General features: G+C 38.4%; 1 protein-coding gene across 1 annotated transcript in view; it reads right to left on the bottom strand.

Moving 5' to 3' along the window:
• Window positions 1–13,951, bottom strand: part of MTAP (methylthioadenosine phosphorylase) — a 53,546-nt gene that overhangs the window by 9,591 nt on the left and 30,004 nt on the right. Inside the window, exon 5 of the mRNA XM_069087504.1 lies at window positions 4,057–4,159. Coding sequence (XP_068943605.1) covers window positions 4,057–4,159 — 103 coding nt within the window. The remainder of the gene's footprint in view (window positions 1–4,056; window positions 4,160–13,951) is intronic.

Here is a 13,951-nt window from a genome sequence, read left to right as displayed (position 1 = left end):
TTTTTCAAGCTGAAGTTGGAGAGGAAGTGCTGTGCAATTTAAAAAATTTTGAGTTCATGACTCTGAATCCTTTATTATCATTTGGAATTTATATAATGCTTTCAAGTTTGCAAATTTTATATTACCTTATCTAATTCTCACAACAATTCTGTTGGGTAGATGAAACTGAGGTTCAGAGACAGGTTAAGTGATTTGCCCAGGGTCACACAGTTAGTAAATAATTGAGGAAGGATCTAAATTCATATTTTCCAGACACCAAGTCTAACAATCCATACCCTGCCCTCAATCATTTTGAGGTTATTATTAAAGCTCTATTACACTTAGCGAATAAAAGGAAGTGCTATTTAATTAGCCATTTTTCCTAGATAAAAGAATGCTTTTTCATTATTTCCATTCTTTTTTTCAGAGGGGGAAGGCAAGGCAATTGGGGTTAAGTGACTTGTCCAAGGTCACAAAGCTAGTAAGTGTGTCAAGTGTCTGAGGCAGGATCTGAACTCAGGTCCTCCTGACTCCAGGGTCTGTGCTCTATTCACTGTGCCACCTAGATGACCTTATTATTTCCATTCTTGCTAAAGTCCTCTGAAGTAGCTGAAACAACATCAAACACTGTAGTACAGTCACAGATATACAGCTCATCCTTGAAGTAAGGCTATAGAAATCACTCAATCAATACTTATTAAGCACCTACTATGAGCTAGGTACCATGCTAAATGCTTAGGATGCAAAGAGGTAAAATAACGTCCTTGTCCCCAAGGAGTTTTACAACATAATGGAAGAATGTTCAAACACAGACACAGCAAGCTATGTGCAGGATAAGCAGGAAATAAGTAGCAGAGGGAAGGTACAAATATTGAGAGGGGTTAGGAAAGTCTTCCAGTAAAAGATGAGATTTTAGTTGGCATTTAAAAGAAGGCAGGAAAAGCAGTCGGTGGTGCTGAGGACAGAGGTCATTCCAGGAATGGTGGACAACCAGAGAGAATGCCTGGTGCCAAGACAGATGGGAGTGTCTTGTTTGTGGAATAGCCCGGAGGCCAGTGTCACATGAAGAATACATGTCAGGAGGTGTAAATACTGGAAAACCAGGAGGGAGCTAGTTATGAAGGGCTTTGAATGCCAAACAGAGCATTCTGTATTCGATCTTGAAGGCAATAGGGACAGTTTATTGAGTGTGGGAATGATGTGGCTACACCTGCACTTCAAGAAAATCACTTTAGAGGCTAATACAGAAGATGAATTAGAATGAAGGGAGACTTGAGGCAGGTAGTCCCTCCAGCAGGTTACTGTAGTAATCAAGGAGTGAGGTAATAAGAGCCTGCACGAGGGTGATGGTAGTGTCAAAGAGAAGAGGGCACAGATGTTAGAGAGGTGAAATCAAAAGTTCTTATGTAATGGTAATGGTAATTTCAAGATCTTCCCTGTGCCCTAACAAGCCAAATATAATCCCATGGAGCCTGTGGTGAGAGGAGTTTGCTGAAGGGAGGAACAGAGCCCACAGGAAGCTGAGAGTCAGAGCAGTTAGAGCTGGAGGGAGGAGAGGACACACCCAAGGAGACTGCTAGGTCTGTGAGTATTTGCCCCCTGCTATGACAGATAGGCTTGTGAGAGTTTGTTTGTGGGAAGGCTAAAGGATGGTGTGGCTCTCTGCGGTGTGTATATTAACTTCTTTGTTGCTATAATGGATTTGGCTTTTTGGTGTCTGAATAAATGTTTTGCTTATACCTTATATATGGAGTCTGTGATATTTTGCAATTGAGAACTATGCTGGCAGATTCACAGTTGCCACCGGCTCTGTGAATATTGCACTGGCACTACATCTTGGTAACAGCTTGGATATGAGTGGTGAAAGAGAGCAGGTTTGAGAATCATCAGCAGAGACTGTAATTAAATCCACAATAGCTGATGAGATTACTAAGTGAAATGAAGTCTGTCCTTCATTCTTTGAAGGGGACCATGATATCAAGGAGACTTGCCTTGCGGTTGACTCTGGTTGGAGTGAGGGAGGATTGTGAAAAGGCAACTAGCCTCACTTTCTCCTCCAGAGTCATCTGTGTCCAATGGCCCAATATCTATCAGGACAACGGGAGACGGCCCTGGACGCAATGGGAGATACTGATCCTTGAAAAGCTCAGGTCTTTTCACGTTCTCACTTTGGGTGAGGCAATGCCCATTCAGTAAATAGGCCTTTTTAAGAATTGAATCAAGTGATGGCCCCTTTAACAAAAATTAAAAAAAAAAAAATCAAACTGGGAGGGGAAGACCTTCAGGGTTGCTGGTCAAAAGAGAAATAATTACTACTGGGAGAAGGAAGATGGCCCAAGACAGAACCATGAGGGACACATATGATTAGAGAGCATGATCTGGACAAAGAACAGCTGACCTACCAAAAACTAAACCAAAAATTAGATACTTGCCATTTTATTTCTTTTCATAGAGTATTACAACTGACTCAATCTACTGAGTTTCAAGTTTCCTGTCCAGTCCCTTTGTGGTCTCATGAGAATCAATCTGTAGATAGATGATGAAATTTTTACTCATACAGAAGTTTGCACTTGTCTATCTTTTTATGTGTACATGTGTGAATGAATATGTACATATACATTATACAGTGCATATACAACATATAGATATATGAGTAAATTAATGAATAAAACATTTATTAAGTGCTTAATATAGGCAAGGAACAAGAGATACAAATAGAAAACTTAAGACAGTCTCTGTTCTCAAGAAGCTTACATTCTAACGGAGGAAACAACATAAACACAGCATGTTCTGGCTGCAAATCGGACGGAATGTTCCTGCTGTTCTTAGGGTGAAGCAACAAAGGAGAGTGATGAACTGTGGGTGTGTGTGTGTGCGTGCGTGCGTATATAAGCAGTAACACAAATGAAAATGGCATGTATACATACACACTGGTGCTCACTATGTTCCTTAAAGTGAGGTAAAAACTTAGTTCCTTTCCTGTACCAGCTACACTTCTACAGAAATGACTTGGATGTTTTGAACTCCCATTTGCCCTTCTCTTAATTCCATTCTTCATATTCCAATTCTGAAAAGCAAATTCAGTATATCCGATATTTCCTTGAGGGAGCACCGTTAGGTAAACAAGGCAGGCAGACTGAATTCCTGAACGTATGGACAAAACTGTGGATGCAAGATCTGGCAATGTTAATATATATGTTTTACATACTTTAAAGCAGTGGTCTCAAAACCAGAATCTTTAGGATGATCTCTTGGACTACAGGAAAAAAAAAAACATTAGAACTTGTATTTACATATGAATCAATAATAGTAATGATGATGCTACTGACGTTGAAAATAACAATGAGAAGCAGCATTTATACAGCACCTACTGAATGCTTTATCATATTACTCCATTCGATACTTGCAATAGCCCTGGAGGTAGGTGCTTGTCATTACCCTTACTTTATAGTGAAGGAAACTGAAGCAAACAGAGGTTCAGTGACTTGCCCAAGTTCACAGCTACTGGCTGTCCAAGGCTAGATTTCAGCTCAGGCCTTCCAATTCCAGCCCTTTCATCCACTGCATCACAGAGAAGCCAACTGATACTGGTACCTTCCCTTACTGTCATGTACAATACAGCAAGAATCCTGAGGGAAGAAGAGGGTCAGAATGTGGAAGGCTAACAGTAGCACTTCTCATGTGCACATTTGCTTTCAACATACTGTGAAGTATTAATGTTTAGAGGGGCCCAGGAAAGCAGATTCACAGCACATAATATTTTAATGAAACCAGCCTTCACAAAATGGACAAGAGGCTTAAAGAGATTTCTGTAAAGAAGCAATTTTGGATGTATTCTGAGGTGTTTGCCACGCAGGGATTTGAAGTCTTCACAGGGAAACAGTTACTTTTATGTCTACGACCCAAAAATATACTCGTTTTGACCTACTTTCACTGAGACGTATGTGGAAGAGTGAAGGGGAAAAGGGAACGAAAGCCTAGTCAACAAATCAGCTCTTTAAAATCAGTGACGTGACAAATGTCTTTTCCCCATGCCACATCACAAATTTGGATTGGGCTTTCAGTTACTCTACTAACCTCTCTGGTTTTAGAGCAAAATGGTTCAGCCATTGGAATGTGACACACTCCTCCCGAGCAGGCATGGCTTCCGTCATAGAAGGTCTGAGGTCTTTTGGTTGTCCTATAAAAATGAAATGAAAAGTAAAACTCAGTCAAATCTTAATTATTCATCTACTGAGGTGTCAAAGTACAGATTGCACAGACCCTCTATTTCTTCACTTCCTCTTATGTCCAGTCTTTTCATTAGCAGTGAATAAATTAGAATGGGTACTTTGTTGTTTTTTAAAGTGTCATTTCTGGCCTAAAGGAAGGGGGTAGTTTGATGCCAACAAGCTATAAGATGGGTTTCACAATGTACATGATTTCAGTCTGTTATCCCCAAGTCTCAATGCCTCAGCTAATAAAGAGGAAGCTAGAATCACATCCTGAACCGGATGTAGAAGGTTTGTTTAAAGAAACATCTCTGATGCTCCCTGAATGACTGATTTCTTGAATCACAAAATATCAAGTCTCTCTTAGTGCCTCCCCCCCGTGGTAAGCAGAAGCAAGTCTGCTCAGCATTCACGTTCTGTTGATCCAGTAATGCTTGAATTCACGAGTGAGCCAGGAAACAGAACTATCTGATCTTTCCTTCGAGTCATGGAGAAACTGAAATCAGTTTAAAATAGCTGCTGCAAAGTAAAACATCATTTAATTTCCTGTTCCCAAGGTGTGGGATTCTAAAAGGAATAGTTTTTCCTGATCCAAAGCTCAGAAGGAATATTTGCCTACCAGAAATAATGCACGATTGCCATTTAATCACATACCAAAACAGTGACTTAAGCTTAAACCAAGAGTACAATTGCAATTAAAATAAGAGATTTTCTTCTGCTGTGTCTGGTGTGTCTACTCAAGCCAGCAAATCTTCTAGGCCCCATGCTGTCTCGAGGCACTTTAAAAGGAAAGTTCTAAGAATCTCAAAACAATCCCAGGTAGAGCTGAAAAATGAGGTACAAAATTGCTTAATTTTAAGACTCCCCCACCCCCCACATATATATGTGTGTGTATATATATAAATATATAGATAATCCAAAGGATTTTTTCCCTTCTCAATACATAACAATAATTCTGTCTCTTATGGGACACTACAGTATGGCATTGCTTCACAAGTCCCACAAAACAAGTGTCTGAGATTATATCCCCAGATAGGCCTATATAGTTGTAAAAATGAAATATCACTTCAAAAATTCTTAGTAATTTTTGGTAATTATCATGGTAACTCCATGATAATCTTTTTTTCCCCTCTCTTTATGACTAATTCTGTCTACCTACCCCACTTAATTTCCCTTTTCCTTCTTTCTCTCCATCTCTCTTACCCTTTTTTCATTATAACATAGGAAGAGGGGCAGCCAGGTGGCTCAGCGAGTAAGAGCACCGGCTCCAGTGTCGGGATGACCTGGGGGTCAAATCCGGGCTCAGATACTTAGCACCCACCCAGAAATAACTGGCCGTGTAACCTTGAGCAAGTCACTTAACCCCGATTGCTTAAAAAAAAAAAATAACATAGGAAGAATTCCAAACATAGGACCAGAAGACATTGATTTAAGTTCTAATAACCAGGTGACCACAAATCTCTTTCCAAACATAAATTTCTTCATCAAATGAGTCCTACTACCTATATTACCTACTTCAGAGAACTGTTAGGATTCAGTAAAGTAATTGATACAAACCACTATGTAATCAGTCCCCTACCTTAAAAAAAAAAAACCTAAATGCTTATTCAATTGTTTCCCTTTTTTTTATGTTGATAAGTCTAAAGAAAAAATTTAATCCAGCATATTTCCAAATTCTTTTGGGCTCAGCTGTATAGGATAACCACTTGCTGGGAAAGTAACAGAGGAGATTCCTGTTTTAGGCACAGGTTAGACTAGGGAATCCCTTGTAATCCCTTCTAATTTTTAATTTTTGTGGTTCTGTGAATGTCTACAAATTTCTACTTTACTTTTTCCTGAATCACAGCTGTCTTTTTTTTTTTTTTTTTTGGAGCAGGGAAGGTAGGGCACCTGGGATTAAGTGACTTGCCCAAATTCACAGAGCTAGTTTTGTGTTGAGCGTCTGAAGCTGGATTTGAACTGAAGTCCTGCTGACTCCAGGGCCGGTGCTCTATTCACTGCACCATCTAGCCACCCCCCAGCTGTCTTTCTTTAAGCATCAGCATTCTACTTAACTTCCTAAGGCCTTCCTAAGTTGGACCTTTCTATCTTTCTGGAATTCCTTATTCCCAAGAAATCACAAGTTTAGTCTTTATCCCTATTTAATCATTAACACTAAAACAGGACCACTTGAAACTATAGTGCTGAGACTATTATTTTTCTGTAACAAATTTACATTATGACAACATTAAGGCTTTTGCAGCCAAAGAGCCATGGATAACATTTTTCTTTTTGTTCTTATCCTATTTTTTATTAGAAGTTTAGCTTTTCAGAAATAAAAACTACTGGAAAAGCTAAAAAAGAGCTAAGCAAAAATCAGGTCAAGAACACAGTTTCAGACAGTGGAGATTTGAGCTGACCATAAAATGTCACACAGTAAAAAAAAAAAAAAAAAAAGAAATAAAAAAGAAATAAAATGAGGTCAGGCACCTTTCCCAACTACTGTTGAGGGAAAATTCTTAACTAAAAAATGGATAGAAGAGAACATAAAGTAAAATAAAGAGATAATTGGGAATACATAGAAAAGATTTTGAAATACTAAAATCAACGCAGAATTATCTGCGAAACAATCAGGATAAGGAAATCATTTGTATCACAGATAAAATTTTGATGTATTTTTCAATATACACAAAATTGACACATATATGAAATATCACAAGCATGTTCTACTCGTTAAGTGGTCAAAGTATACAAAGAGTTTTCAAAAGAAATGCAGTTTATTTGTGACTACGTGAAAACATATTCCAAATCGCTAGCAGTAGGAGAAATGCAAATTAAATCTACTCAAGGTTATATTTATCTCAAGTAAGATGCCCACTGCACGAGGGCAAAACGACTCATGAGGTTTTACCTCATATCATGCAAATTGGCAAAGGTAAAAAAAGAAAAACTTGTAAAAGTCAAAACTGGAAGACAATCATTAAAATACTGTTTGTATTTTATTTATAGGAATTTTATGTTAAAGTGAGCACAGATATAAGGAACTCAGAGGAAACATGAGAGAAAATTTGCACCAGAAGATGCAGGATAAAATAAGAAGGAAGAGAACAGTTGTCTTCAATGACTACTAATTAAATGAAAAGATGGTCCAAAAGAAGTCAAACTCTACCAAAAAACTAACTAAGGGATAATTAACCGAATTGAGGAGTGAAAGGCAACTAAGGATTGCTCCATTGGAAACTTCTTATTTAACCGACCTTCTTTTTAACAAAAGAGAGTTAACTCTGGGAGTGGTGGTTAAAATGTCTCTAACGTAAAGACAAAAGTTGCCGACTAAATTAATTTTCTTGAAATAAACAGCATCAGACATCAATAGGCTATAACTGTGTTAACTTCTATACAGAATGTGTAACACTTCAGTTTCTCCCTCTAAAGTGGCCACTGGGATTCTCTGTTCATTCATTCTTGTTTATTTTCCCTCATCCTATTCAGCATTGTACACCATTCTTCTGGGTCTGGCTTTCCTCCTATTTTTATATTTCATAAAGATCCTTTCAAAAAAAAAAAAGGTCCTTCCAACTATTCTACGAAAAGTTGCGTTCTGAGTTCTAAATGATTAAATTAAAAAGAAACTTTCAAAATACAACTTGTTTCTAAGTCGGGAGCTTAGATGACGGCAAAACTATAAAGAACACCAAAAAGCCAAATAAGACATTTCCCGAACAAGACAAGACACGCAAGAAATGTTACTCAAACTCATTGGCAAAGTAGGACAACTGTCTATGTTAAGATGACTGGCGTGAAATAATTCTCTACCATATGTTTTTCCCTTATAATACACAAATTTAGCAAATGCAAGCTCAGTTTTACAAAACAAAAATTTCTTTTAACAAACATATTTACTAGAGATTATCAAGAAAACAGCAACATAAATAGAAAGAGGCAACAGCTAAATAAGCAAAACTGAATGCTGTGAAATTATAAATACCACCTATGACTGGCCCCACAAGAGAAATATAAAGTGGAAGAGACACACTGCATGTGGAACACTGCATATAATGTCAAACATTAAATAAAAAGTGGTTAGTTTTGATGATCTGTCCCTACTGGCTTTTTCCTTCTTGTAAATTTTTTTTTTTGGTTATAAGACATGGCTTTATGGGATGGGGGAAGAATATGTTGTGAATTGTAGACAATGTAAAAAGCAAAAGATAGAAATAAAAATAATTTTTAAAAGTTTACTAGAAATATTTCTTTACGAAAGAGAGGAAGAAATACTACTTCAAAAATGTCTATTCCTCACAAATCTATAAGATTATATGAACTATGTATGACTTCAAATAAACTAGGAAATTTGCCAACATTTTTATATGTGGCAACTTTTTATTGAGTGTACTTTATGACAATACACAAGCCCAAACAAATTCAAGTCTCAATCCTAATAACAACTAAATATTCAACTGGAAGAAAGATTTTTTCCAAAATTTCTTGAGGACCCATCCACTAAATTTCTTTGAGTCAAATGAATGGGCAGGTTCCAATCCATTTCCTGAGGGTACTTCCTCAGCTTCAGTTTTAAAAGGACTAAAGCAGGGTAGGTTTTCAGGTGCTGTTGGTGTACACTATCTATCCATCTTAAAAGCAAAGGGGCAGAAAAGATACGAAAAAAATGACTAAAAAGTATAATTTGGGAGAAAGATGGAAGAAAGGTTGAAGAGGAGAAGAAAAACAATTGAGCTAAGGGTTATTAAGGAATTTTCAGCAAAAACAGATGAAGTCACTTTTCACTCATTCTCATATTATACAGTAATGTTTCTACTCTCCTCTATACTATACATGCATCTTTCCTAATCTTTAGCTAGAAAATCTCCCTTAGAGGCTCTATGATTCAGTTTCATTTGGGGGGGAAGTGAGGGAGAGAAAGCAAGTCACTCAGAATCCAGGTGTGGCTCTGAGATGGTAAGAATTAAGTTGCCAGAGGGAGAAATAATTGTTTGTCTCTTGTAAGACTTGGAAGCAGCCTGGGCCAGAAGAACTGGAAGAAGGTTAAAGAGAATTCTTCTCATGCACAGTATTTCTCAGAAGCAGAGGAATGTCCTCTCCTCCATCCCAATACTACCCTATAGATAAGAGCACCGACAGAATGCTAAAATGGAAAGGCGTGGCTCCAGACTGGATCTTGGACAAGCAAAAACTGCAGAATATGAAATGTGAAGATTCAGAGATGCCTTAGGAAGTGGTCTTCAAGGGATGGAAAACGCAGAATGGCAAATGCCGAATAAGGAGAACCTTGCTAAACAACAGTTACCCTTCAAAATGACTTCGTTTACCCTGTATGTAACTTATATATCCATAGTTGTTTGGATGTTTAGACAGGGAGCTCTCTTAATGTCAGTGACTGTTCTGGTCTTTCTTTGTATCCCAGGAGCTTAGCACAGAGCCTGGCACGGAGTAAGAGCTTAATAAATGCTTGTTGACTGCTGCCTGACAAAAATGGAATGGGCTTCCATAGGATGAAGCGGTTTTTCCTCATTCAGGAAAAAGAAAAACAGATCTGAATTGTTATTTCATTAAATAATGTCACATCACAACATCTGGGAGATGCTGAAGTTCTTTGGTGGGGAGTCTGAAAGCAGGAAGAATTTAAGGCAAGAGGATGGTCAGGTATGGGTTAGACTATAAATGACCACTGAGTCTACGTGTTGGAAGGGACCCTAGGGATCATTTGGTTCGCCTGTTGCTAACCTCCCCACATAGCCAAAGGCAGGTCAAATTAATAAGATTGTAGATTCAGATTCATGGGGAGCAAAAAAGAAAAGAAAAAAAAGAGGCATGGCTTCATCCACAGGGAGAAAAAAAGTCACGTGAAAATAAGGAATGAAGCTTTGGTACCACAGGAATAATTAACAAAACGCAAACAGTTTGACAGTAATGCGTTCCTGGATTCCAACTAATCCTCCAAACAACTGTAGTGGGTGGTGTTCTTGACGAACATCTGGTAATCCCCAACTGACAATTAGCTTAGTTGTTGTTTAAAAAAAGAAAGTGACTATTTCATAATTCTAAAAGCAGAATTTGAGTTTTAAAGTGACCTATCGTTAATTAGACCAGGAAACGAAAGAACAAGAAAATGTTCAGCATCTCCAACAATGAAAATAAAAACAACAATAAGGTTACACTGAACACTAAATAACTATAATGCCAAATTAGAAAAATGTGAATATGATTATTTCCTATTTATAGCTCATCAGTACATAGTTGTTTACAAACTGTCTTCCCCAATTAGACTGTGAGCTCCCTGAAAGCAGGTTATTTTTTGCCTTTCTTTGTCTTCCCAGTACTTAGAACAGTGTCTGGTTAAGTGCTTAATAATTGTTTGATGACTGACTCTGACGTTCTCAATTCCTCACCAGTAAGGTCATCTCCTAAGAAGGAGCTGGGTGTGTGTGTGTGGGGGGGGGGGGCGAGGTGAAATTGGGGTGACTGAAGTGAGACTGAAACACCTCCCCTCCATTATTTTGCTGAGATGGGGGTCTAGGTATGGGTGTGGTCTGTTGTATATACTGTTAGATATGGAAAAAATGGGTTCACTGATTTTTTGAACTGCTTTTTCAAAAGTCTTTGTTATAAGGGATGGTTCTCTGGGTAGGAAAAGGAGAGAAATAAGGACCTGTGATTTCACAGGTATAGGGAAGTGCCTAGTGAGAAAAATCCACCTACCAGCACAGTTGGACAACTTTTCTGCAACTTATAGTCTTATAAAAGTGCCGAGACCACCGAGAATTTAAGTGACTTGCCAATCATCACAAAACCAAAATCTGTGTGACATGGAATTTGAACTAGAGTCTTCCCATGAAAATGAAGGTAAAGGCAAAAACCAATGATACAGACAAAAAGTGTAAGTAACTATTATAATCATTCTCAAGTGGAAAAAAAAACTAAAAAAATTTTCTTTTTCTCTCCTTGCTCCCCACACATAAGATGGTATTATGCTAAGGAGAAAAAGAAAAAACCGGACCAAAAAAACCCCCCAAAACCCACCCACCCTAGAGGCCAAGTGAAAGTCATAATCATGTCAGTATTTGGCTCAGTCAACAAGAAGCCTTCTTACAAATCTTATTTACAAATTTAAAAATCTTATTTAAAATTAAAAATTTAAAAATTATTTTAAAATCTTAATAAAAAATTTTTACACATCTTATTTACAAATCTTAATTACAAAATTGTATCGGTTAAGGTTAGGTCACCTATGACACCCTCTCTAAAAAAACATAGGGACCAGGCTGGCTTACTTAACAGAGTAGACAAAGAAAGATTTTAATATGTGAGAATATCCCCCTCTAGTGGTTGCAACTAAAATGTACAAATACAAAAGGAAAAAAGCTGAACCCCTAGAACTTCAGGGTTATGATGTGTGAGAATTTGTTTATAGATTTGCAAAGAAGCCCAGAAGTTCCCTAACTTATCCTTGTCCACTGACACTGAGACTGGTTTATGGGGCAGCTCGATGGCACAGTGAATAGAGCGCTGGCCCTGGAGTCAGGAAGACCTGAGTTCAAACCTGGCCTTAGACACTTAACATTTACTAGCCATGTGATCTTGGGCAAGTCACTTAATCCCAATTACCCTGCCTTCCCTCTCTACCCCCCCCCCGCCAAAGGACTGGTTTATGAAAATCTGTATGCAATTTTCCTAATAGCACATAGCCTCTCCATTGCAATTTGTAGCAAACATCACTGCTAACCCAAGGTCAAACAGGCAAGTAGGGAGACTCAAGGCCCAGGTCTCTTGCTCCAAATCACATGTCCTCTCCACTGCACCATCCTACCTTCTACTGAATCCTCTTCTATCTCCCTTTGTACCTTCTGGTTTTCCAGCAAGCTTTACTTTATCTTTACATTATTATTTTTACATTATTTGCACTATTATTTATATTATATTTACATTATTTTTGCAATACTTTTACTTATCTTTAATACCACTGTTTCCACTGTTCTACTCGCTCCTCCCTGCTTTGTCCTTTCTGCCAGGAGACTGAGTTTGAAAGCAGGGGCTTCCCCCCACACCCCAACCCATCTCCTTAGCTTGAAAAACTTTCACTGGATCTTGGCTCTGGAGCCATATACCTTATTATACAGGACAGGTAAAAGTGGAGGAGATGGAGACAGCTCATTGGACTAGTATTGTATAAAGGGGGTCGTCATAGAAGGAAAAGCAGGAACCAGAAAGGGGGACACAAACTAGTCTAAGGTCCAAGGAAGGAGGAAAAACCAGTCATAATGTTGTGGGATTATACTAGCAGCAGTATACCGAAAACAATAAAGAGACAAATGAGTTTGGAAAATAAGTCACAAACCTAGAACCATGGCACGATCCAGGAGGATACTAACATCTGCTGAAACTTGCTTAAACTGAAAACCAGAAAGCTAATAGATTCTTGGATTGGCATAAGGCTCATTTCGACCTTCAGAAACCTGGAAGGAACAGGTGCAACTATTTTATGGATCAGGTTCTTACCAACAAGGAGGAAGGATAAAATGAGCATTTTCTAATTGTGTAAATATTATCTCATTTAATCCTCATGACCCTGAGAGGTGGGTACTTTTGTCATCTCCATTTTACAGCTAAGAAAACTGAGGCAAACAGAAGTTCAGTGACTTACCCAATCAAGGTTACAAAGGCAGAGTCAGGATCCAAACTCAGATCTTCCTAACTCAAGGCCCAGAGCTCTATCCACCAATACCACCTAGCTGCCGCTAGGAGGAACTGCATGGTGAAGAAAATGAGGTGAAATGACTATTTTATTTTAGAATTTATAAAGTAAAGCCAAACCATGAGGAAGCCTAAAGGCAACTGGGTAGTGCAATGGATAGAAAACCTGGGTTCAATGTTAGCCTAAGACACTTATTAGCTGTGTGACCCTGAAGAAGTTACTCAACTTCCGTTTGCCTCAGTTTCTTCATCTGCAAAATGGGGACAATAATGGTAGCTACCTCTCAGGGTTCTTGAGAGGGTAAAATGAGATATTTGTAAAATGCTTTGCAAACCCTAAAGCAGTGATGATGATGATGATGGTGATGATGACAATGATGCAAGAGAAGAGATGTCAGGGGCTTCAGAGAGAGGAAGCAGGATCCCTATGACTAAAATTCTCAAAGGGAAGTAAACCCAAGAGGGATAGGAAGCTCTCAAGAAAAAAATTCCTGACAAAGCAAGAAATACTGAAGGAGATGCACAAAGGGGAAGTTGCCTGAAGGGCCCAAATTAGATGCAAAGGGTTGGGATAACTTAGGGCTGGGATCTAAAAAGATCAGACTGGCTGGCACTGGGGGTTGAATGGAAGTAGATGAAATTCAGTAAGGATAACTGAAATTTTACACCTGATACTCAGAAAAAAACCAATTTTACCACCATAAGATGGGAAAGATGTGACCAGACAGCAGTTCTTTAAAAAAAGAGTTGAGGAACTAGGTGGATTGGAAGGTCAATGAGTCAGCAGGGCAATATGGCGACCACAAAAGTTAATGCTCCCTTCATTAAGAGGGGTAATAGCCATAGTCCACACCTTGGCTACCACATTTTAAGAAGCATGTTGATAAATTGGAGACAGACCAGAATAGTGAAGGTTCTTGAGATTATGCCATGTAAGGAACTAGGAATGCTTAGTTTAGCCAGGATAAGACTTAAGATGGTGAGGGGTAGAGGGGCACTGATATATCTGTCCTCAAGTGTTTTAAAGACTTTAAAGAATGTTCAGGGTGGCTAGGTGGCGCAGTGAATAG

The sequence above is a fragment of the Petaurus breviceps genome, unplaced genomic scaffold, assembly GCF_028583685.1.
Source record: "Petaurus breviceps papuanus isolate PSGF00001 unplaced genomic scaffold, PetGlider_PUasm1.0 118, whole genome shotgun sequence".
NCBI lineage: Eukaryota > Metazoa > Chordata > Mammalia > Diprotodontia > Petauridae > Petaurus > Petaurus breviceps.
Note: the sequence above shows the minus strand (reverse complement) of the source record. Positions and strands in the feature narration are given on the sequence as shown.